This window comes from Hemitrygon akajei, chromosome 3, assembly GCF_048418815.1.
Source record: "Hemitrygon akajei chromosome 3, sHemAka1.3, whole genome shotgun sequence".
NCBI classification, from domain to species: Eukaryota; Metazoa; Chordata; class Chondrichthyes; order Myliobatiformes; family Dasyatidae; genus Hemitrygon; species Hemitrygon akajei.
In genome coordinates this window covers 93,150,456-93,173,499 of record NC_133126.1, presented here as the reverse complement: position 1 = coordinate 93,173,499, position 23,044 = coordinate 93,150,456, and the positions used below count along the sequence as shown (strand labels likewise).

Below are 23,044 nucleotides of genomic sequence, written 5' to 3'. Positions count from 1 at the left end.
TGTTCAGGGAGCAGGACGGGGGAAGGGCATATACTTGCACAGGAACACCTTTGATGCATGTCACACATGTTCATAATTTAGGGAGCGAATCTTGAATTGCTAGTAACACAGTAACACAAATCCGTCAGTAGGAGGCAAACTGAAAGCCTCCTGCTCATGTCTTGAGGGAGACTATTAGTATAAAAGGGGTTGACACCCCCATTAGGTGCAGGTGCTCAAATCAAAGCCTACATTAATATGAACAATGTCACCATCTTCTGCTTGGATCCACTGTTAGTTCACAGTTGAATAAGCATCTGTGACCAATTGCAACTATCCAAACTTAATTGCAAGAAAACAATACCCAAGTGCTAATACAGCTGGACCTTCCTCCACCCTCATGTCCCATTACTTGATACAGCTTGGGGATGTGGTTAGAAGGCACTGGCCAATGCACGAAGAACGGGATTAAGCAGACACTGGTATGGGAGCACCAGTCTCTGAACTGTGGAAAATAACTGTCATTATGTGCAAGATACTCTTGTGTTGCTATATACTCTGTACTGCAGGAATGGCCCACCTATGGTCACTTGCGTTAGCTTCTATATTTTTCCTACAACAGAGGAGGCTGCTCAGCCCTTTGAGTCTATGCTAGCTCTCAGAGCAATTCCATTGTTCTCTCTTGCTTTACCCCATTAACTATCCCAACCAACACCCATTTACTCTTGTGAGAGGAAACCAAAAGATCACATAAATCCTGCAAGTTCTTCAAGGTTGCTGGATCTGTGAGGCAGCAGCACTACCTGGGCAAGACCGTCATGTGAGCCATCGTGTTGTGCAACATTGGTCTGGCCATACTACTGGAAGAATGTTCCTTTCAGGTGGGCTACATTGCATCACCGATCCCTTGCAGGAAGGTTTGTATGGGATGAAACAAGTCAATCAGCACATCACAGAAACCAGCCTGGCCTCTTTGGACACCGTCTATACTTCTGGCTGGCTCGGTAAAGCAGCTAGCGTAATCAAAGATCTCACCACCCCAGACATCCTCACTCTCCCCCTCCCATTGGGAAGAAGAAAACAAAGGTGGAAAGCACATACCACCAGACTTAAGGGTGACATTTAACATACTATTGAGTGGACCACTTGTATGATAAAATGGATTCCTGTCCTCTCAATCTACCTCATTCTGATCTTGTAATTTATTGTTGACCTGCACTGCACTTTCTCTGTAGCTGTTACATATTACTCTGCATTATTATTGCTTTACCTTGTACACTCTCGTTACACTGTGTATGAACAAAAGGCAAGACAAGGTACATGCAGCAGTAACAAATCAGTAACAATACCAATCAGACAGTGGTCTGCTCAGAAGGTTGTACAGAAGGCAATGAATGAATGAATGGATCTTCATTTATCTCTGTATTGAAGCATGTTTGCCAAGAAGTTCTGGAAGGGAATTTGTTAATCTTTGCCCAAGTTCATTTTAGACACCTGCTTAACACTTAACCGTGCAGCACTGGCTGCTTGCAGGGATGTGCACTAAGACGTATCCTAGCTGATGCTAGGAGTTTATCAATTTGGTGCAAGGCAAACTTGAGTATGCTGTAATTTTTGTCTTCCACTGCAAGGACTTCTTTACAGTGTCTTCCTCTCCACTATAATGGACAGAGCTTTTTTTTCTGCACCCTTGCTCTTACCTATCCTCTTCACTAAAGAAATAATTGGATTTCCACAGCCTTTACACTAACACCCTCTCAGTTTATTGGATCATTCTTTGCAATTTGTGCCTCTTGGAACAAGATTCGACCATCAGGTAATTTTCCCCTCCCTTCTCACTGAATTCTAAAGGAACCTTTCTCTTCACTTGATTACTCTTCTATCTGCTTTCTAGCCTACGTGTCCTGCACCAACATGGCTGCAATTCACTTTGTATGGTCCTACAAGGTCAGAGCCCGGATATACTGAGGATGATGGCAGCCCACTCAAGTGGCTAACGCCTGCTTACCTAAACTCTTCCCATTGACTGCAAGGTACAAGAAAGAAACTCAGGTTCAACACCAAGACAAAATTACCAGGTGTGTATAGGATTGCTATCTGAGATGTCTCACACAGCAGCAACAACAACAGTGAGGAAGTGAGTGAAGCCGGGGCTGAGTCGAGGGTCAAAGCGTGCGGGTGCGAAGTGAAGTTGGAGTGAGGATGAGGCACGTTTGAGACGCATTTGGACCAAGGTCAAGGCATATTCAAGGACAAGTCAGAATGAGGTTGAGGCATATTTGAAAGATGGAGTCGGGGCGAGCAGAGAAAAGTTGGAGCATAGGAGAGGTAAATTGGGGGCCCATCCACTGAAGCCAAGAGCGAAGTTTGATCAATGTAAGCACTAGGCTAATTTGGAAACGTCGGCCATGGGCCGAAATAGTGGCGGCAGGGTCTAGGCCCAGAGTATATCGATGTGACACTTTAAACACTGGGCCAGATGGACTGAAAAGGCACCGTCTCAGGACCAGAGGGGCCAGATGGATTGAAAAGACACCGTCTCAGGACCAGAGGGGCCAGATGGATTGAAAAGGCACCGTCTCAGGACCAGAGGGGCCAGATGGATTGAAAAGGCACCGTCTCAGGACCAGAGGGGCCAGATGGACTGAAAAGGCACTGTCTCAGGACCAGAGGGGCCAGATGGACTGAAAAGGCACCGTCTCAGAACCAGAGGGGCCAGATGGGTTGAAAAGGCACCGTCTCAGGACCAGAGGGGTCAGATGGGTTGAAAAGGCACCGTCTCAGGACCAGAGGGGCCAGATGGGTTGAAAAGGCACCGTCTCAGGACCAGAGGGGCCAGATGGATTGAAAAGGCACCGTCTCAGGACCAGAGGGGCCAGATGGACTGAAAAGGCACCGTCTCAGGACCAGAGGGGCCAGATGGACTGAAAAGGCACCGTCTCAGGACCAGAGGGGCCAGATGGACTGAAAAGGCACCGTCTCAGGACCAGAGGGGCCAGATGGACTGAAAAGGCACCGTCTCAGGACCAGAGGGGCCAGATGGACTGAAAAGGCACCGTCTCAGGACCAGAGGGGCCAGATGGACTGAAAAGGCACCGTCTCAGGACCAGAGGGGCCAGATGGACTGAAAAGGCACCGTCTCAGGACCAGAGGTGATGGTTGGACCAGTTCTGCTCACTGCTCCATGACAGTTACACTGCGCTGCGCTAAGGCTGTGGGCCTCCTCTGGCTGCTGTAGGCTCAGTGACATTTACCCCATTGTGTGCTGAAATGAAGCTGAGGCTGTGGGCCTGAGGACTGACCTTCGTTCTAAATGCTATTTGCTTACTTTTATCGTTTGCACAATGTGTTTTATTTTCTCTCTCTGCACTTTTTTTTAATGGGTTCTTTTGGATTTCTTGTTTTGTAAGGAGACAAATCTCAAGATTGTATAATATATACATATGTTGATTATACATATACTTTGAACTTGTGATAGATTCTTTAATGAAACTGACTAGCAGGAGATTTAGGAATAAAAACAAAATGATCCATAAGGATACCAATTACTTTTAAGTTCTTCAGGACTAACACAAGCCAATATCTGATATTTCATTGTTGTGTGGTCAAAATCCTAGAACCACCTGCTTAATAATATTGTGGAGCACTAACATCACATAAATTGGTTCAGGAAAGCCCACCATCATGTTATCAGAGTTATTGGAGATCGTCATCTTTACCAGTTCCCTTCCTGAAAAGACGTTAATTAGGTAGTATTTTACTTCAGTACAATCCAGTGGTTTCACGGTCACTTTTACTGATATGGGCATCTAAAAACTCAATCCACCAGTGTTTGTTGCCAATGCAGGATATGTGCAAATATAAAAATTGATTTTCTCATTTCAATCCATCATTTACAATAACACAGAATTAACCAGACATAAAATGCACTATATTTCAGCATTTCAAGTATACAGTATACTTTTCAAATAGCCTCTGTTCTAACTCTCTGGCCAGGTGCCAGAGCTGTGCGTGTGAGCCTTAATACAGGAAGTGTCTGAGTGGCATACTGCAGTGTTATGTGCTGTACTCTGTATTTCTGTATATTTATCTGGGACATGAACTTATTGCTCTCATAATAGGAGCACTAACACATTTAACCCTATCAATCCCTTGTCATATGCATGTCATATTTGGTCACCTGGTTTATTTAGGAGATTCAGGTTAAATCTATGGGAAGGGATAAACCTTTGCTCTCTTGTTGATGACACAGCTGATACTGCTGGATAGGTAGGAGGCAGGGTGCAAATGTACAGGTATTAACTCTTTCCTCCTGGCTATTTGAAGAATGGAACCCAAGTTCCTACACAGCCATGTGCACACACACCCATACACTTCAACCTGATTATTATTGGGACTTTGACTAGCTGATTTGACAAGGATCCCACCTTGCGTTAGCTATTACAGACAAAGCTTGTGTATATCTACAGCTGTTGAGAGGTACCTTGTTAAGGAGGTTTTAAATTCTACTGAGTCCTGATGAAGGATCTTGACCTGAACCATCAACTGTCAGGCCTGACCTGCTGAGGTCCTCCTGAATTTTGTACAGTGTGAGTTACTCTGGATTTCCAGCACCTGCCAAATCTCTTGTGTTTACATTCTGCTCTGTGTTTTGTAAGTTGGCATCATCTTGTAAAATTGCTCAAGCAGACACTTGGCTCCTATGAAATAACTTTCTGGTTTTAACTTCCTTGAAAAGATGGCTTGGCACTATTTCTGTAAGAGTATTTATTGCCATTTTGAAATATACGATTTAAGTGGACTGTAATGCTTTGCTCTTTGGTTTAAGTATTGAAGGGTTATTTTTTGTTTAATCCAGTAGTTATTAAGACCCTACCTGAGGTTAATAAGCTCCATCTGGAATTGCACTGTGTTTAGCACTGAATTGGCAATTTGGGGAAGACTCCAGTGATGACTGCAGGAAGGAGAAGTTTAAAGATTAGCTTTATTTGTCACATACCTCAAAGCACACAGTGAAAATGATCGTTTTCATCAACAGCCAACAGAATCTGAGGTTACACTGGGGACATCCCACCATGCTTCCGACACTAATGTAGTATGTCCACAACATACTAACTCTTTGGCATGTGGGATGAAAGTGGAGCACCCAGAGGAAACCCACACAATCATAGGGAAAATAAACAAACTCCTAACAGATAGCGGTGGGAATTGAACCTCGATCATTGGAGTTACACTAGTCACTACACTACTGTCCTTATGTGATGGGTATTTCTAAGAAATAGTTATAAACTGTGGTTTTATAAAATCACTTCATTATAATGTATGAAAAAGTAGGGAATCAGATAATTGGGGCTGTGGATAGGGCTTTAAACTAAATAGTATGGGGGGGTGCTTTCAACATCTTAGAAAAGTATGGGTAAAGTAAAAGGGAAGGGCAGTGCAGATAGGTCACTGAAGCCCCCAAAATACAGACAAAAACTTTAGAAATGGTTAAGAATTTAACTTCAGGCAACATGGAAACAATTGAAGGGTGGTGAATACAGGACAGAAGGTATTGCATTTGAATGCATGTGGTGTACAAAATAATGTAGGTGATCTTGTAACATAGTTAAAAATTGGCAGGTATGCCGTTGTGGCATTACAGAGTCTTGGTTGAAAGAAGATTACAGCTGGGAGTGTAACATCCAAGGACATATTGACAGGACAGGCAGGTGGGCAGAGGGGGTTGGGTTGGCTCTGGTGGTAAAAAATAAATTCAAATCCTCAGAAAGAAGTGACGTAGGATCACAAAATGTAGAATCCTTGAGGGTAGAGTTAAGAAATTGCAAAGGTAAAAAGAACACAAATAGGAGTTATATACAGGCCTACTAAAGGTAGCTGATAAGCTGAAGGGAAAGCCTAGTTGTTGGCAATATTGTGTAACTTTTTGCCCAATTTATGCTTGACTTTGAATTGAATGGCATGAAGATTATTATTAATTTGAAGTTATTTTATCTGTTTGAAATCTCACTTGGGACCTGTGCTTCATTAAATTTGTATATATTTCATTAATGACTAAATTAACGGTTGCAAACTGAGTTTGAATAAAATGTTCAGAGATTGCTTGGTTTTTAAACATTTATATTTGGTGTATCAGCTGGCATAGTGTGTTACACTGACTGATATGGTATCTTGATTAGACTGCAGTCGGAGTGGCATCTTTTCTTCATGCCTTGAAGAAATGATAGCATATCAGTCAGTGTAATGCACTATGCCAGCTGATACACCAAATATAAATGTTTAAAAACCAAGCAGTCTCTGAACATTTTATTCAAACTCAGTTTGCAACCATTAATTTACCGTAGTCATTAATGAAATATATACAAATTTAATGGAGCACAGGTCCCAAGTGAGACTCAAACTGGGGCTGAAGATTGTGGTCTGAAAAGAGGTTTATAAGGCAGAATCCAGTTAAAGGTTCTACTTGTCAGGAAGTTGACAATGAGGTTCTTTTGCCCGGAAAAGTGAGGATGAAGAGTATATTGATAAAGGTCTTTTAAACTATAGACGAAGCTCACGTTTCCCCTTGAGCTAGAGAACATTTAAGAATCGATCATTATTTTAGCAAAGAGTTGACACAGAGAGAACAATCAGAATTAGAAACTCACTACCACAGCATCTGACCATAGGATAGATCCATTTAAGAGGAAACAAGTACATGAGGAATGAAGGCATTGTAACTATGTACTACATACAGAGCTAGAGACAACGACACGCAGTCGGTAAGTCGTTTCAAGACTAGTTTATTCAAACTTTGCGGCGCTGGCATTTAATCCCTAGCGTCCGCCCTCTCCGGGCGGAAATGACGTCAGAGGTGCATTACCAAAGTCTCTCCCCACGTGCTGGCTATTTGTGAGCTGGTTCGCCTGCGCAGTAAGTGGGTCACCACATATCCCCACCCCCCCCAGAACTGGCGATACATCCCCCAATGTCCACAGTCTGGATCAGCCTCTGTTTGGGAGGTCTGCCTCTGCGCCGCGGTGCCTGAACCTCGACCGGCTGCACCAAGTCCACATGGGCTGGTTTAAGTCAGTCCACCGTGAAAACCTTCTCTTTCCCCCCAATGTCCAGAACGTACGTGGACCCGTTGTTGTTGATCACCTTGAACGGCCCCTCGTACGACCGCTGTAGTGGTGCCCAGTGTCCGCCCATTCGTACAAACACAAACTTACAGTTCTGCAGGTCTTTGGGTACATGGGTCGGGGTCTGTCTGTGCTGTGAAGTCAGTACGGGGGCCAGGTTGCCGAGCCTTTCACGTGGTCTGTCCAGGATTGCTGCTGGTTCTTCCTCCTGCCCCCTTGGGGCTGGTATGAACTCTCCCGGGACGGCCAGGGGCGCGCCGTACACCAACTCGGCCAACAAGGCGTGCAGATCCTCTTTGGGCGCTGAGCGAATTCCGAAGAGGACCCAGGGAAGCTCGTCCACCCAGTTAGGTCCTCTCAGGTGGGCCATGAAGAGTCGACTTCAAGTGACGGTGGAAGCGTTCCACTAGTCTGTTCGACTGTGGGTGGTAGGCAGTAGTGTAGTGTAGCTGCGTTCCCAACAGGCTGGCCACAGCTGACCACAGGCTGGAGGTGAGCTCTAACAGGCCTCTGTTGGAGGTAATCTGGGCCGGTACCCCGAAGTGTGCTACCCAGGTTGCAATCAATGCTCGGGCACAGGAATCGGCAGATGTGTCAGTGAGTGGGACCGCCTCTGGCCACCTCGTGAACCGGTCTATCATAGTTAGGAGGTACCGTGCTCCTCGGGACACTGGTAGGGGGCCCACGATATCCACATGAATGTGGTCGAACCTCCGGTGGGTGGGTTCGAGCTGCTGCAGTGGGGCTTTAGTGTGCCGCTGCACCTTGGCTGTTTGGCACTGCGCGCACATTCTGGCCCATTCACTGACCTGCTTGTGAAGTCCGTGCCACGCGAACTTGCTGGAGACCAGCCGGATGGTTGTCCTGATAGATGGGTGCGCCAAACCGTGTATGGAGTCAAAAATTCGCCACTTCCAGGCTGCCGGGACGATGGAGCGAGGTTGGCCGGTAGCCACGTTGCACAGGAGGGTCCTCTCACCCGGGCCTACGAGAAAGTCTTGCAGCTGCAAACCCAAGACTGCGGTCCTGTAGCTGGGCATCTCGTCATCCGCCTGCTGCGCCTCCACCAGTGCTGCATAGTCCACCCCCAGGGACAGGGCCCGAATAGCTGGTCTGGAGAGTGCGTCCACCACAACGTTGTCCTTCCCCGAGACATGCTGGATGTCCATCGTGTACTCAGAGATATAGGACAGATGTCGCTACTGGCAAGCCGACCAGGGATTGGACACCTTCGTGAATGTGAAGGTCAACGGTTTGTGGTCCGTGAACGCGGTGAACTTCTAAGAAGTACCTGAAATGCCGGATTGCCAGATACAGTGCCAACAGCTCCCGGTCGAAAGCACTGTACTTGAGTTCGGGTGGTCGTAGATGCTTGCTGAAGGACGCCAGGAGTTGCCAGCGCCCCTCGATGAGTTGCTTCAGCACCCCACCAACTGCTGTGTCGGATGCGTTCACCGTGAGGGCAGTCGGAATGTCCGTTCTGGGGTGCATCAGCATCGCGACATCTGCCAAGGCTTCCTTGGCTTCAACGAAAGCGGACGCGGCCTCCTCGTCCCAAGTAATGTCCTTGCCTTTACCCGACATCAGGGTGTACAAAGGGCGCATGATACAGGCTGCTGAGGGGAGGAAACGGTGGTAGAAGTTCACCATACCAATGAACTCCTGCAGGCCCTTTGACCTTGTTGGGCCGGACAAAGTGGCGGATTGCATCTACCTTGGCGGGCAGAGGTGTTGCCCCATCTTTGGTGATCCTGTGGCCCAGGAAGTCAATGGTGTCGAGACCGAACTGGCATTTGGCCGGGTTGATTGTGAGGCCGAAATCACTCAGGCAGGAGTAGAGCTGGTGGAGGTGGGACAGATGCTCCTGACGACTACTGCTGGCTATAAGGATGTCGTCCAAATAGATGAACGCAAAGTCCAGGTCACGTCCCACCGCATCCATTAGCCGTTGGAACATCTGTGCGGCATTCTTCAGGCTGAACAGCATTCGGAGGAACTCGAATGGGGTAATGAGTGCTGTTTTGGGGATGTCTTCAGGGTGTACCGGGATTTGATGGTATCCCCGGACGAGGTCTACTTTGGAAAAGATTCTTGCCCCGTGTAGGTTTGCTGCAAAGTCCTGTATGTGCGGCATGGGGTAGCGGTCTGGAGTTGTAGCCTCATTCAGTCTGCGGTAGTCGCCACATGGTCTCCAACCCCCGGCTGCTTTGGGCACCATGTGCAGGGGGGAGGCCTGTGGGCTGTCGGACCTCCATACAATCCCCAATTCCTCCATCCTCTTGAACTCCTCCTTCGCCAGGCGGAGCTTTTCCGGGGGGAGCCTTCGTGCGAGGGCGTGGAGGGGTGGTCCCTGGGTCTGGATGTGGTGCTGTACCCCGTGTCTGGGCACGGCTGCCGTGAACTGCGGTGCCAGAATTGATGGAAAGTCCGCCAGGATTCTGGTGAATTCGTTGTCCGACAGCGTGATGGAGTCCAGGTGTGGGGCCGGCAACTTGGCTTCACCCAGGGAGAACATCTGGAAAGTCTCGGCATGTACCAGTCTTTTCCCTTGCAAGTCAACAATCAGGCTGTGAGCTCGCAAGAAATCCGCCCCCAGTAGTGGTCGGGCCACCATGGCCAGTGTGAAGTCCCATGTGAACTGGCTGGCGCCAAACTACAGCTGCACTGTGCGGGTGCCGAAGGTCCGTATCATGCTGCCGTTTGCGGCCCTCAGGGTGGGTCCTGGCTTCCTGTTGCGGGTGTCGTATCCCATCGGGGGCAAGACGCTGATTTCCGCTCCGGTGTCGACCAAGAAGCGGCGTCCCAACTGTTTGTCCCAGATGTACAAGAGGCTGTCCTTGGTGGCCAGCTGTCATAGTCATTAGCGGCAGCTGGCCCTGGTCCTGGCCCTTCCAGGGCGGGCGACAACGGCGGGCTTTTGTGCCCCATTGCTGGTGGTAGAAACACCACTGTTCACTGTCCTCCTCACTCCTGCCTCTGCGTTGTGTGCGCCCCCCTGCCAGGGCTGGTCTGGTCTGCTGTTGGGCACATGGCCTGGTAATCTAACCGAGGGATGCCACGCTCTCCCTCTTGGCTTTTCACAGCACATCTGCCCGGGCTGCCAACTTCCAGGGGTCGCTGAAATCTGCGTCGGCTAGCAGCAGATGTATGTCCTCGGGCAGTTGCTCTAGGAACGCTTGCTCGAACATGGGGCAGGGCTTGTGTCCGTCAGCCAGGGCCAGCATCTCGTTCATCAATGCTGACGGCAGTCTGTCTCCCAAACCGTCCAGGTGAAGCAGGCAGGCACCCCGCTCATGCCGTGAGAGGCCAAAGGTCCCAATGAGCAGCGCTTTGAATGTTTCATATTTGCCTTCTTCCGGGGACGACTGTATGAAATCCGCAACCTGGGCGGCCGTCTCCTGGTCAAGGGCGCTCACCACGCGATAGTAACGCATGGAATCAGAAGCTATCTGCTGAATCTGGAACTGGGCTTCTGCTTGGCTAAACCACACGCGTGGTCACAGCATCCAGAAAGTCAGCAGTTTTAGCGAAACTGTGTGAACAGATGAAGAGTCGGTCATCTTTGGTCCAAATCCCGTTTGTACCGTCTGGGTCACCCATGTAGCGATGTATTACATACAGAGTTAGAGACAACGACACACAGTTGGTAAGTCGTTTCAAGACTAGTTTATTCAAACTTCGTGGCACTGGCTTTTAATCCCTAGCGCCCGCCCTATCCGGGCGGAAATGACGTCAGAGGTGCATTACCAAAGTTTCTCCCCACACACTGGCTATTTGTGAGCTGGTTCGCCTGCGCAGAAAGTGGGTCGCCACAGCATTAAAGAATACTGTGGTGGGGTGTCAGGTGGGCATTATTGAACAAAGACCAGTGGAACTAAATGCTCTTCTATAAATTCTTTGTGTTTCCTTTTATAATATACCATTTTTTGTCCATTTTCACTTGTGTTTATTCACCGGACCCATCATTCCCAAGACACTGTTAAGTGTGATCAAGTGCTGACAGACTTCCAGCAGTCTTGCCTTTGGGCCAGTTAAGAGTCATGCAAGAACAGTTCATGGAGATTTATAATTCCAGCATTTTTCAATCTTCAGGTTCTCTCATTCCTGGCCTGCTCCCCTGATTGAAGATTGGCGTGAGAACATTTGAACTGCATCCCATGGTGTGCTTGAGACTAAAGCTTGGATTTTGATTTTGTTTCTTTTTCTAGCAGTGGTTGGCTAATGGCTGAGAATATGGAAACAACTGGATATTGAAAGCTATCCAGCCTCTCCAGTTCCTCTTTGGCCTTATTGTGAAACAGGATTATTTTCTTTCTCTATTCAAGAGTGAGGTATACAGGGACCAGCCGGTCCCATCTGCCACATGGCCCAGAGAGCAGTTCCTGTGCGGTTCAAAATGAGCAAAGATAATACACAAATAGGATTGGCCTTGTTACTGGATTGCTGTCATTTCCTTTTTAAAGTACACATTTTAATTATTCGTGGAATAGGTACAGTCACTCTTAACTTTCTGAAGGTCAGACCCCAAACTTCTCAGAGCAACATTACTGTAAATGTTATTAAGTGGATTTAACTACTTACTAGCCAGGTTAGTACACACGGAGTTTAGGACGGAGATGAGGAGGAACTGCTTTTTCCCAAAAAGTAGTGAACCTGTGGAATTCTCTGCCCAATGAAGCAGTGAAGGCTACCTTAGTAAATATATTTAAGACAAGGTTGGATAGATTTTTGCATAGAAGGAGAATTAAGGGTTATGGGGAAAAGACAGGGAAGTGGAGATGAGTCCATGGTGAGATCAGCCATGATCTTATTGAATGGTGGAGCAGGCTTGACGGGCCAGATGGCCGACTCCTGCTCCTATTTCCTATGTTCTTATGCATCATTGGCAAACTTGCATAAGTTACGTTTTCATAACCTTCAGGCCAGAGTAGGTGCAAATTCGCCATACCTTGGTGATCTAAAAGCTATGCGCACGTGTGTCTTTCCACTGTTCTTCATGATTTCTACCACAATAATTCCTCACCATCTACTGCATCTATATCATGACTCAGCACTGCTCCGATACCTTCTTTGATTAACAACCCTACCCCACCTCCTTTCCCTTTTTTGGTCTATGTTGTGCACCCAGACCCAGTCTCCCTAACAGCTACAGATTCTAGTCATATGTTGCTACTCATGTTGTCAATTCATCTGTCGTCTTACACATGTTATATGCATTCAGATAAAGAACGAAATAATGAATGAATCCAGAGGTTTATTACATGATATACGTACAAAGTATAATTCTCCGTAACTTCCGCCACCTCTAACGGGATCCCACTACTAAGCACATCTTTCCCTCCCCCGCTTTCTGCTTTCCACAGGGATCACTCCCTACACGACTCCCTTGTCCACTCGTCCCCCCCCCATCCCTTCTCACCGATCTCCCTCCTGGCACTTAGCCTTGTAAGCATAACAAGTGCTACACCTGCCCTTACACTTCCACCCTCACCACCATTCAGGGCCCCAGACAGTCCTTCCAGGTGAGGCGACACCTCACCTGTGAGTCGGCTGGTGTGGTATACTGCGTCTGGTGCTCCCGGTGTGGCCTTTTTTTTATATATATATATATGTGTGTGTGTGTGTGTGTGTGTGTATATATATATATATATATATATATATATATATTGGTGAGACCTGACGCAGACTGGGAGATTGTTTCGCTGAACACCTACACTCTGTCTGCCAGAGAAAGCAGGATCTCCCAGTGGCCACACATTTTAATTCCACGTCCCATTCCTATTCTGATATGTCTATCCATGGCCTCCTCTACTGTCAAGCTGAAGCTACAGTCAGGTTGGAGGAACAACACCTTATATACTGGCTGGGTAACCTTCAACCTGATGGCATGAACATTGACTTCTCTAACTTCCGTTAATGCCCCTCCTCCCCTTCTTACCCCAACCCTGACATTTTTAGTTGTTTGTTTTTTTCTCTCTCTCGGCCCATCACTCTGCCTGTTCTCCAACTCCCTCTGCTGCTCCCCTCCCCCTTTCTTTCTCCCTCGGCCTCCCATCCCATGATCCTTTCCCTTCTCCAGCTCTGTATCACTTTCGCCAATCACCTTTCCAGCTCTTAGCTTCATCCCACCCCCTCCGGTCTTCTCCTATCCTTTCGCATTTCCCCCTTCCCCCTCCTACTTTCAAATCTCTTACTATCTTTCCTTTCAGTTAGTCCTGACGAAGGGTCTCGGCCTGAAACGTCGACATTGCTTCTCCCTATAGATGCTGCCTGGCCTGCTGTGTTCCACCAGCATTTTGTGTGTGTTATTACATGATCTCTTCACTTTTACGTATTGTGAGTCTAAGAGAACAGCTCCTTTTGACCTTCAGAGGTTTGGGAAATGTTACTGAGTATCCTTCCTGCAATGTGTTTTATTAATAGCGTACACTGCAGTCACAGGGAATTAGTGGAAGGAGGAAGTACTTAAGCTGATAGATGATGTGCTGAACATACGAAATTTTGAAAGGGATAGGTAAGATAGAAGTAGGAAAATTGTTTCCATTGGTAGGTGAGACTAGAACTAGGGGACATTGCCTCAAGATTCAGGGGAGAAGATTTAGGATGGAGATGAGGAGAAACTGTTTTTCCCAGAGAGCGGTGAATCTGTGGAATTCTCTGCCCAGGGAAGCAGTTGAGGCTTCTTCACTAAATATATTTAAGATAGGTTTTTACACAGTAAGGGAATTAAGGGTTATGGGGAAAAGGCAGGTAGATGGAGCTGAGTTTACAGACAGATCAGCCATGATCTTATTGAATGGTGGGGTAGGCTCGATGGGCCAGATGGCCTACTCCTGCTCCTATTTCTTATCTTCATTATCTAAGAATTTGCAAATACAACTGAATACTGTGTAATCAATAGTGAATATTCCAATCCAAATTTGTAGTTGAAGATCACTAAAGAATTAGCTGAAGGTGAGAGGGCCTGCAACCCTGCCTGAGGAACTCCTGGCATTAATAGCCCCAGTAGCACAGTTGTCCTTTGTGCTATGCATAATATGGTAAAATTAAGATTCTATCTTGAACATGAATAGCCCAATGATCTAGCCTCTGCGTCCGTGGAGCTAGAGTATGGTGACTTCCTATGTATGGCACTATGTTGTCAGCAATAGGTTCACTCCCGTGCTTACTCAGTGTTTTCTGACTCAATAGTGACAGTATAAAACATGTTAACCAGATTCAATTGTTTTTTTCGCATTTTGGTGTGGAATATTACCATTGCCTTAGTATTCATTTAATCGTCATTCAACCATATATGAATACCCATGAATACAGCCAAAGATCAGCATTACTCTGGGGCCAAGGTACAGCAAAGCTCAGTACCATCAGTCACTCACAGCATAAGGCACATATATGTGCTTGCTATATACGTACTATATGATTTCAGTAATATACAGCCACACAAAAAAGTGTAGTCCAAGACCCTGATTCCATGAAGGTTGCAGCAGTCTGAAATTGAACACAATACAGTTGTCTTCTGCTGAGCGAATACTGGGGAGAGCACCACTTCAAGCTTGGATGCCATGCCACACGGCCTCTGGTGGAACACACCAACTCCGCCTCTTTCCTGGGCAGCTGTAAGCAGGCAACACCACAGCTTGAGGCTTAGTCCTCACTACGACTGAGCCACGCAGATCCCCCATCGTCCACCAACAAATCAGTGAATTGGACTTGTGGCATTCCACATTAGCCGTGTCCAACAGGGTCTTGAGATCACAGGAAAAGTGACTGAGTCTTGTTGTTAGACTACACATTGTCTTCGCGTACCAACACCTCTGACGCATGCAGCAGCACAATCTGCTCCTTCAGTTTTTCTGCCAATGAGCAACTCACTGATGGGGTTGACCTGCAGTACCTTAAGTTCTTAATGTTCAGCAGGGCCTTGTGATCATAACAAACACATTTTTAAAAAAAAAACAATAACACCCTTGGTTGACTCCATAGAAGCCTCTTGTGATCGAACGTGCCACTATCTTACTGGAAGGTAAGTTTACTGCCTAAACTCTGTTGCTTTTTGATTCAGGTTTACTTTTGTTATTCACAACTCAACTTTGTTGCTTTGTTCAGCTGATGCTTCCCAAATTCATTGTTGTAAATTAACTCAGTTTGTTGATTTTGTTCCTGATTAATTTTGTATTTTTCCCCATGTTTTCACAGATAAAGAAAGCATACAGACAGAAGGCTCTGAAATGTCATCCTGACAAGAACCCAGATAACCCCAAAGCAGGTTAGTCAAGAGAGAAGTTTGGGTTGCAGCCACGATAACGAAGATTGAGAGAATAGTCTTTGTCAAATAAGAAATCTATTCAACGGCCTTATTGCAGTCAGGTTGAAGCTATCCTTGAGACTGATGGTACACGTTCTGAAAGCTTTTGTGTCTTCTACCCAATGAAAGGGGACAACGAGCAGAATGACTAGGGTGGGAGGGGTCATGATTACGTCAGCTGCTCACCCGAAGTAACTGGAAATGTAAACAGCCTCACTGGAGGTTTGCGTGATGGATTGGGCTGCGTTCGCCTCAGTTTCTTGCGTTCTTGGGCACAGCAGTTGCCATACCAAGTAATGATGCATCCAGATTTGGTGCCTCTCTAAAAAATGACAAAAATGTAGAATCCTGTTTTGAAAAATGACTGGAATGATTAGTATGAATCAAGATAATATTTTTGATGCTGCAGATGAATCAATATATTAAATATATCACCAAAAGTTTACCATGACTCTAACTTAGAGTACAGTCCATGACATTTTTCTATTCCTCACACCTGGGTGGATAAAGGAAAAGGGTATTTTTACAGTACATGTACAGGTAGGGAACAGGGCAGATAAAACTTAGCAGGTGCAGACATGCAAAAGGAATTTGATAAGGTGTGGCTCAAAAGGTTACTGCACAAAATAAGTGCTCTTGGAATGAGGTAACATTGGAATTATTTTATTATTGTCACAGGTACTAAGACGGAGTGAAAGGCTTGTCTTGCATACTGTTCATACAGATCAAATCATCACACAGTGCATTACCTAATGTATCCGAGTTTGCTGCTGAGAAAATGATAGGAAAAGTATGCTGCAAGGGTATACATAGTTCACGTTATGTGTCGATAATTTTGATGGCCTTGTGGCCAAGTTTGCAGATGATATAAAAATAGGTGAAGGGGCAGGTAATGTTGAGGAAATGGGTACTCTGCAGAAGGACTTGGGTAAATTAGAATGGACAAAAAAGTGGCGGATGGAATACAGTGTAGGGTAGTATACGGTTATGCACTTTGGTAGAAGCAATAAAGGCGTGGACTATTTTCTAAACGGACCAAATTCACAAATCAGGTGCAAAGGAATTTGAGAGTCCTTGTGCAGGATTCCTTAAAGGTTAGTTTTCAGATTGAGTCAGTTATAAGGAAGGCAAATGCAATGTTAGCTTCCGTTTCAAGAGGAATCAGAATCAGATTTAATATCACCAAAATATGAAATTTGTTAACTTAGTGGCAGCAGTACAATGATATAAGTAAATATAGAAGAAAAAAACTGAGTTACATCAAGTAAGTATGTGTGTGTGTGTTGTCTCAATAAATTTGTTAACATCCTCTGCCTGTTCCATGATGGGATGACTGCTCGGGTGACCATAGGAAGACGAGTCCGAGCCCTTCCTTGTACGCACAGGGGAGTGTGCTAGCGCCAGTGCCTTTAACATCTTCCTCCTGTGTGTTACCAAGCTTCTCCACAACGAGATTGAGGATAGCAGCGGTGTGGCAGTGGACATCAGATTAGATGGCAACCTCTTTAACATCAGGAGGCTCCACGCAACCACCGAACTCCATAGAGAGCAGGTCTTGGAGCTGCAGTATGCAGATGACTGTGCTCTTGTAGCCCATACTCCGGAGGATCTTCAGACTGTCCTTGCTGTGGTGGTGAGAGCGTACAGCAGGATGGGGCTGACTGTCAATACCACCAAGACAGAAGTAGTTTGCCAATGGAGTACCAGTGTCCCACCCACCCACCCTACCTGCCTTCACTGTTGGTGATGAAAAGCTGTCAGTAGTGCCATCTTTCAAATATCTGGGGAGCATTCTCTCTGAGGATAGCGGCATTGACAACGACATCCAGAGCCGCATTAAACAGGCATCAGCTGCCTTTGGGAGACTTCAGCATAGAGTCTTTCAGAACAGGAGCCTTCGTCCCTCCACAAAGGTCTCTGTATACCAAGCGGTCTGTGTCACCACCCTCCTTTATAGCTGTGAAGCTTGGGTAACCTACAGCTGTCACATCAAGTCCTTGGAGCGCTTCCACATAAGCTGCCTTCAGCGCATCCTGGGAATTACCTGGCGTGAGCGGGTGCCTCACACTGAAATACTTGTAAAGACCAACTGCAGAAGTATTGAGCCATGATCACCCAGCTTCAGCTGCAGTGGCTGGGACACGTAATAAGGATGCCCCCATGTCGGCTATCCCACAGAGTGTTATACAGCCAACTACATCATGGTGGACGCTCAGTTGGAGGGCCGAAGAAGCGCTATAAGGATCAGATGAAGAATGCTTCAAGGAAATGCAAGATCAGACCTGAGGACCTGGAGGATGTTGCTGCTGACCGTAACACTTGGCGACAGCTGTGTAGGGATGGGGTTCGTATTCTGGAGATGGAAAGAACAACCAGAAGACAGCAGAGGAGAAATGCAGCCATGGTTGCCATCACTACCACCACTACCGCATATACATGTCCCATCTGCAATAGAACTTGTGGGTCCAGGATAGGACTGTATAGTCATCACAGGATCTCACTGTTAAAGGAGTGGATGTCGTCATCGGATTCCTATGGACAATCGAAGAAGAAGATTTAAAATAGTTAAGTAGTGCAAAGAAAAGAAGATGTTTTAAAAAGTAGTGAAGTGGTGTTCACAGGTTCCATATCCATTTAGAAATCAGATGGCAGAGGGGAAGAAGTTGTGCTTGAATTACTGAGTGTGTGCCTTCAGGCTTCTGTACCTCTTTCCCGATCGTGACAGTGTGAAGAGGGCATGTCCTGGGTGGTCCCTAATGATGGGAGTAGCCTTACCAAGGCACCTCTCTGTGAAGATGTCTTGGATGCTACAAAGGCTGATACCCATAATAGAGCTTACAAGGTTCTGCAACTTATTTCGATCTTGTGCAGTAGCTTCCCCCACCGCCCACCACCCCACCCCCATACCAGACGGTGATGCAGCTTGTCAGAATGCTCTCCGTGGTACATTTGTAGAAATTTTCAAGTGTTTTAGTTGTGTTACGTTCCCCAGTAACCGGGTGACTTACCAGCAAAGATAGATAGGTCCGCTGAAGCCTGGTGCTACTATTTTCAAACATTTTTATTTATAAAGGGGCACAAACGTATGGTTAATACAAAACATTCAGATCATATACGTCGTCACAACTCAATCTAAAGCACAGGTATAGTAATATTCAATCAGAAATAAGCTCTATCATTGTCTAGGGGTAATGTATATATTGTTCGCTGTATATCTGAAAGTCTCTTGCGGCCACTGCAGTTCCACCAGCTGCCGTCTGTTGTGGTGTCGCGTTGGTGCACTTTTGTTAGAAAGAGAGAAAGAAAAGGAACACTTGCCCGTCGTCCTTGCGAGGCAACTCCCTGCTGTTAGTTCAAGCGGTTTTTCCTTTGGTTCCAGCCACAGACTCCCGATCCGGAATCTAACGCATGTGGCTTCCTTCAAAATGGCTTCCCGCTCCGACGGGAAGCACTATCGTGTCTTCTTCGTGTGTCTCCTTGGTGCGTCTGAGGCCCCGCCTCGGCAGCCCTCCTTTTATCTGGACTGGCAGGGTTGTCGATGTCCATCAGGGTCGGGGGGCGAGGCAATCTTTCCCCCATCACTCATCTCACCTTGCCCTGAGGGTCTGCACGTAGGCCAGTTCCTTATTCCACAAAGGTGTCTCCCAAGACAATGGCTATGTCCAAGGGTTTTGTCTTGTTGAGCGACCAGCCCACATTCCAAACCGTAAGGCTCTCTCTCTCTCTCTCTCTCTCTCTCTCTCTCTCTCTCGCGATTCTCACAAAGGAGGGGCTGAGGTCATAACACCTCCCCTCTTAAAAGTTTTTTACCAGCAGTTAAAAACAAGTTGGTACAGGATTTTTTTTCTGGACTCTAACATACTACACAAGCTTTTCTCTTCACAGAGTACTACCGTTATACATTCCAGTCAGTATCTAAACAGGTAACAATTACAGTGCCCCTTTCTTTAATATCTTAACCTCACGTACCGTACTAAAGTCTGGTAGCATCAAACTTCAGCTCAATAACCACCTATTTTTATTCATTTTCTTCAGCAACACAACTAAGGAGGTGTGATCTTAGCTTAGGTGCATCTACAAAAGTTTATACAAATACTAATCGTTTCGGTCGTGTTATTTCACCGGCAGGTCTCCAAAGGGGTTGTCTTTATTATTCACAGGCTTTGGACGCAAACCCGTACAACCGGCGTCGCTGTTTAAAAATGACAACTTCTATTGACCATCGCCTCTTTCCCGGGGAGTCCCCCCTTGGGAAACTTGAGTAATTTGGCGAGGTACTCTCCCGCCTTTCCACAAGGGTTATTCTCTTAACTCCGTGTCCCCAACCTAGTCCATCATGGGAATTTCCGCCCAATTCTTTAATGCTACACAGGTAGTTAACCCTTTTGTCAAGACCATACAGGCTGATGTGTTTTAGTTCGAACCTTTTTCTCCGGCCGCATTTAAATTTCGGCTTCCTCACAGCGCTTTCTTGAATAACAATAGCGTGTGAGGCCCCTTTACATTCCAAATCAACCTGTAATCGATGCGCAGGCATCAATCTAGACTTTAACTTTTTTTCCTTCGATTTGGGAACTACAGATTTACCGTTCTCCTCCACAACAACAGTTATCTCCCCATTCATAAACTCCACCTTAACTCTGAACACCCCATTCAGCACAACCATCTGGGAACTCACACTTCCCAAGGTTAACCCTTTCTTCCCCGAACCAAGTCTATCTGATCCAAAAGGACGGCCGTCTCGTCCAGCTGAGTCAAATACCTCAGACTTTTTCTGAGCTCCGTGACTAGGTTCAGGACCACGTGCATCCCCATCTTGGACACACTCAAACGGGGCATTGGCCTCTTCCAGGCTTTCAATACCCGTACCCTTTTTAAATTCTAAATTCCCCTGATCCTCCCAGTTACTCTCTGGGCCACTTCTGATTCACTGCCACCTTTTCAAAAAGCAAGAAATAAATATCAACATCCATCTCCTCGAAGGGGGGGACCAACCTCAACGCCCGACTAACATCAAACCCCTCCTCTCTCTCTTGCCCTTGAGCTCTTCACTCTTGCTTTCGCCCATCCAGCTCCAATTCATGGCTCCTTTGTTTCTCTTTCTCTTCTGCTTCTGCTTCTAGCTGCTTTAGCTGGAGCTCATGACCCCGTTTCATCTCTAATTCCTTTAGTTTGAACACCTGTTCCCTTTCCTTTTCCTTTTCCTTTGCAGCTCGTTCCTCAGCCTTTTCCTTTGCAGCTGCTTCTAGCTGCTTTACTTGAAGATCATGTTCCAACCTTACTTTCTCCAACTCTAACTGATCTGCCCCACTCGCTAATCTCTTTTCGGGGATATTTTCCACATCCTCAGCTGCAAACACCTTCTTCCCAATATAATACTGATTTATGGCCCTTCGCACTTCCTGCTTTTTCATTGAAGACCTCACCTCTGCGAGGTCTAACCCCTTTGCCAGATTTACCAAGTCTGATTTGGTAGCCGTGCCTAGCGCCTCTACAGTCGGGTTTCTCATAAATTCACCCACATCCATCTTTGCTGGTTTCCTGTCTGGCTACCTGCGTAACCAGATTTAAGTTTGGACTTACAGCCCGATTCACTGACCCTCCCCTTTGGTTTCAAATCCGGGACGAGGCCCCACTTGTTACGTTCCCCAGTAACCGGGTGACTTACCAGCAAAGATAGATAGGTCTGCTGAAGCCTGGTGCTACTATTTTCAAACGTTTTTATTTATAAAGGGGCACAAACGTATGGTTAATACAAAACATTCAGATCATATACGTTGTCACAACTCAATCTAAAGCACAGGTATAGTAATAATCAGAAATAAGCTCTATCATTGTCTAGGGGTAATGTATATATTGTTCGCTGTATATCTGAAAGTCTCTTGCGGCCACTGCTGTTCCACCAGCTGCCGTCTGTTGTGGTGTCGCGTTGGTGCACTTTTGTTAGAAAGAGAGAAAGAAAAGGAACACTTGCCCGTCGTCCTTGCGAGGCAACTCCCTGCTGTTAGTTCAAGCGGTTTTTCCTTTGGTTCCAGCCACAGACTCCCGATCCGGAATCTAACGCACGTGGCTTCCTTCAAAATGGCTTCCCACTCCGACGGGAAGCACTATCGTGTCTTCTTCGTGTGTCTCCTTGGTGCGTCTGAGGCCCCGCCTCGGCAGCCCACCTTTTATCTGGACTGGCAGGGTTGTCGATGTCCATCAGGGTCGGGGGGGGGGGGCGAGGCAATCTTTCCCCCATCACTCATCTCACCTTACCCTGAGGGTCTGCACGTAGGCCAGTTCCTTATTCCACAAAGGTGTCTCCCAAGACAATGGCTATGTCCAAGGCTTTTGTCTTGTTGAGTGACCAGCCCACATTCCAAACCATAAGGCTCTCTCTCTCTCTCTCTCTCTCTCTCTCTCTCTCGTGATTCTCACAAAGGAGGGGGCTGAGGTCATAACAGTTGACAAACCTAATCTCCTCAAACTTCTGATGAAATTTCATCACAGTCTTGCCTTCTTTATAGTTGCATCAATATGTTCTGTCCAGGTTCGGTCCCTGGAAATATTGACACCCAGGAACTTGAAGTTGCTCACTCTCTCCACTTCTGATCCCTCAGTGAGGATTGGTTTGTGTTCCCTCCTCTTACCCTTCCTGAAGTCCACAATCAGCTCTTTGTGACACCATTCAACTAGCTGGTTTATCTTGCTCTTGTATGCCCTTTCATCACCATCTAAAGCAAATTTATAGATGCTGATTAAGCTATTCCAAGCTGCACAGGACTAGAATATAAATCAAGGATGTAATGCTGAGGCTCTATAATGCATTGGTCAGTCCACATTTGGAGTATCATGAGCAGTTTTACACATTCATTACCTTGCCATTGTAAATCAGCTTCAACAAGGAAATTGACAGCAGGAATCTGTGAAAGGTCATTTGCCTCAGGCATGCAGATATGTTGCAAGCAAAAGATACTCATTGCAGACTGGAAATTCAGAGCCAAAGGAAGCTACTTTATGTTAAAATGGGAAAATAAATGTCTTTAGAGTTCAGACTATTATTTTTCTTCATGGATCTGACTCATCCACCATGTCAAATTAAAGTAAATTCTGTAAGTGCAAGTTTGATATCCTTACCTTTCACCCCAAATAACATCAGACGCTATAGATATATTAGATTGTAATCAGTACAATATTATGGGGTGTTTTGGTAAGCAACCTACACAATAGCAAATGAATGAATTTATTTCCTTATAATAAAAGCCATTTCTCACTTTGCCTTCCTAAAAGGTTATCTTGCCTTTTGAAAGACATTGGTGAAGTTTTGACTAAGTGCAGCGGTGCTGATTGTGGAATTCAAGAATTGGAAGGGGAGATACACAATATTAAAACTGTGTTTTCTTTGGAGGAAAGATGATTGAGAGGGTGACTCGATCCAGGTATTTAAAATGCTAAGGACAGAGATTATGTAGATACAGGGTATTTGTTTGGCTTGGACTATAAAGACAAAGCCAGCGCATAAGGTTCAAAATTAGCAAGCCTCAAGCAGAACTGGAATTTTTACCTCACCCCCACCCCACAGGGTAGTGGTTATATGGAACAGACCATGTTGCCTCGATTAACTGTTTGAAAAAGAGTTGGAGACCTAATTAGGAAA

General features: G+C 46.2%; 1 protein-coding gene across 1 annotated transcript in view; it reads left to right on the top strand.

Moving 5' to 3' along the window:
* The window catches only part of dnajc17 (DnaJ (Hsp40) homolog, subfamily C, member 17), a 157,692-nt gene that overhangs the window by 27,216 nt on the left and 107,432 nt on the right, over nt 1–23,044 (top strand). Inside the window, exon 2 of the mRNA XM_073040346.1 lies at nt 15,297–15,366. Within this exon, the coding sequence (XP_072896447.1) occupies nt 15,297–15,366 (70 nt within the window). The remainder of the gene's footprint in view (nt 1–15,296; nt 15,367–23,044) is intronic.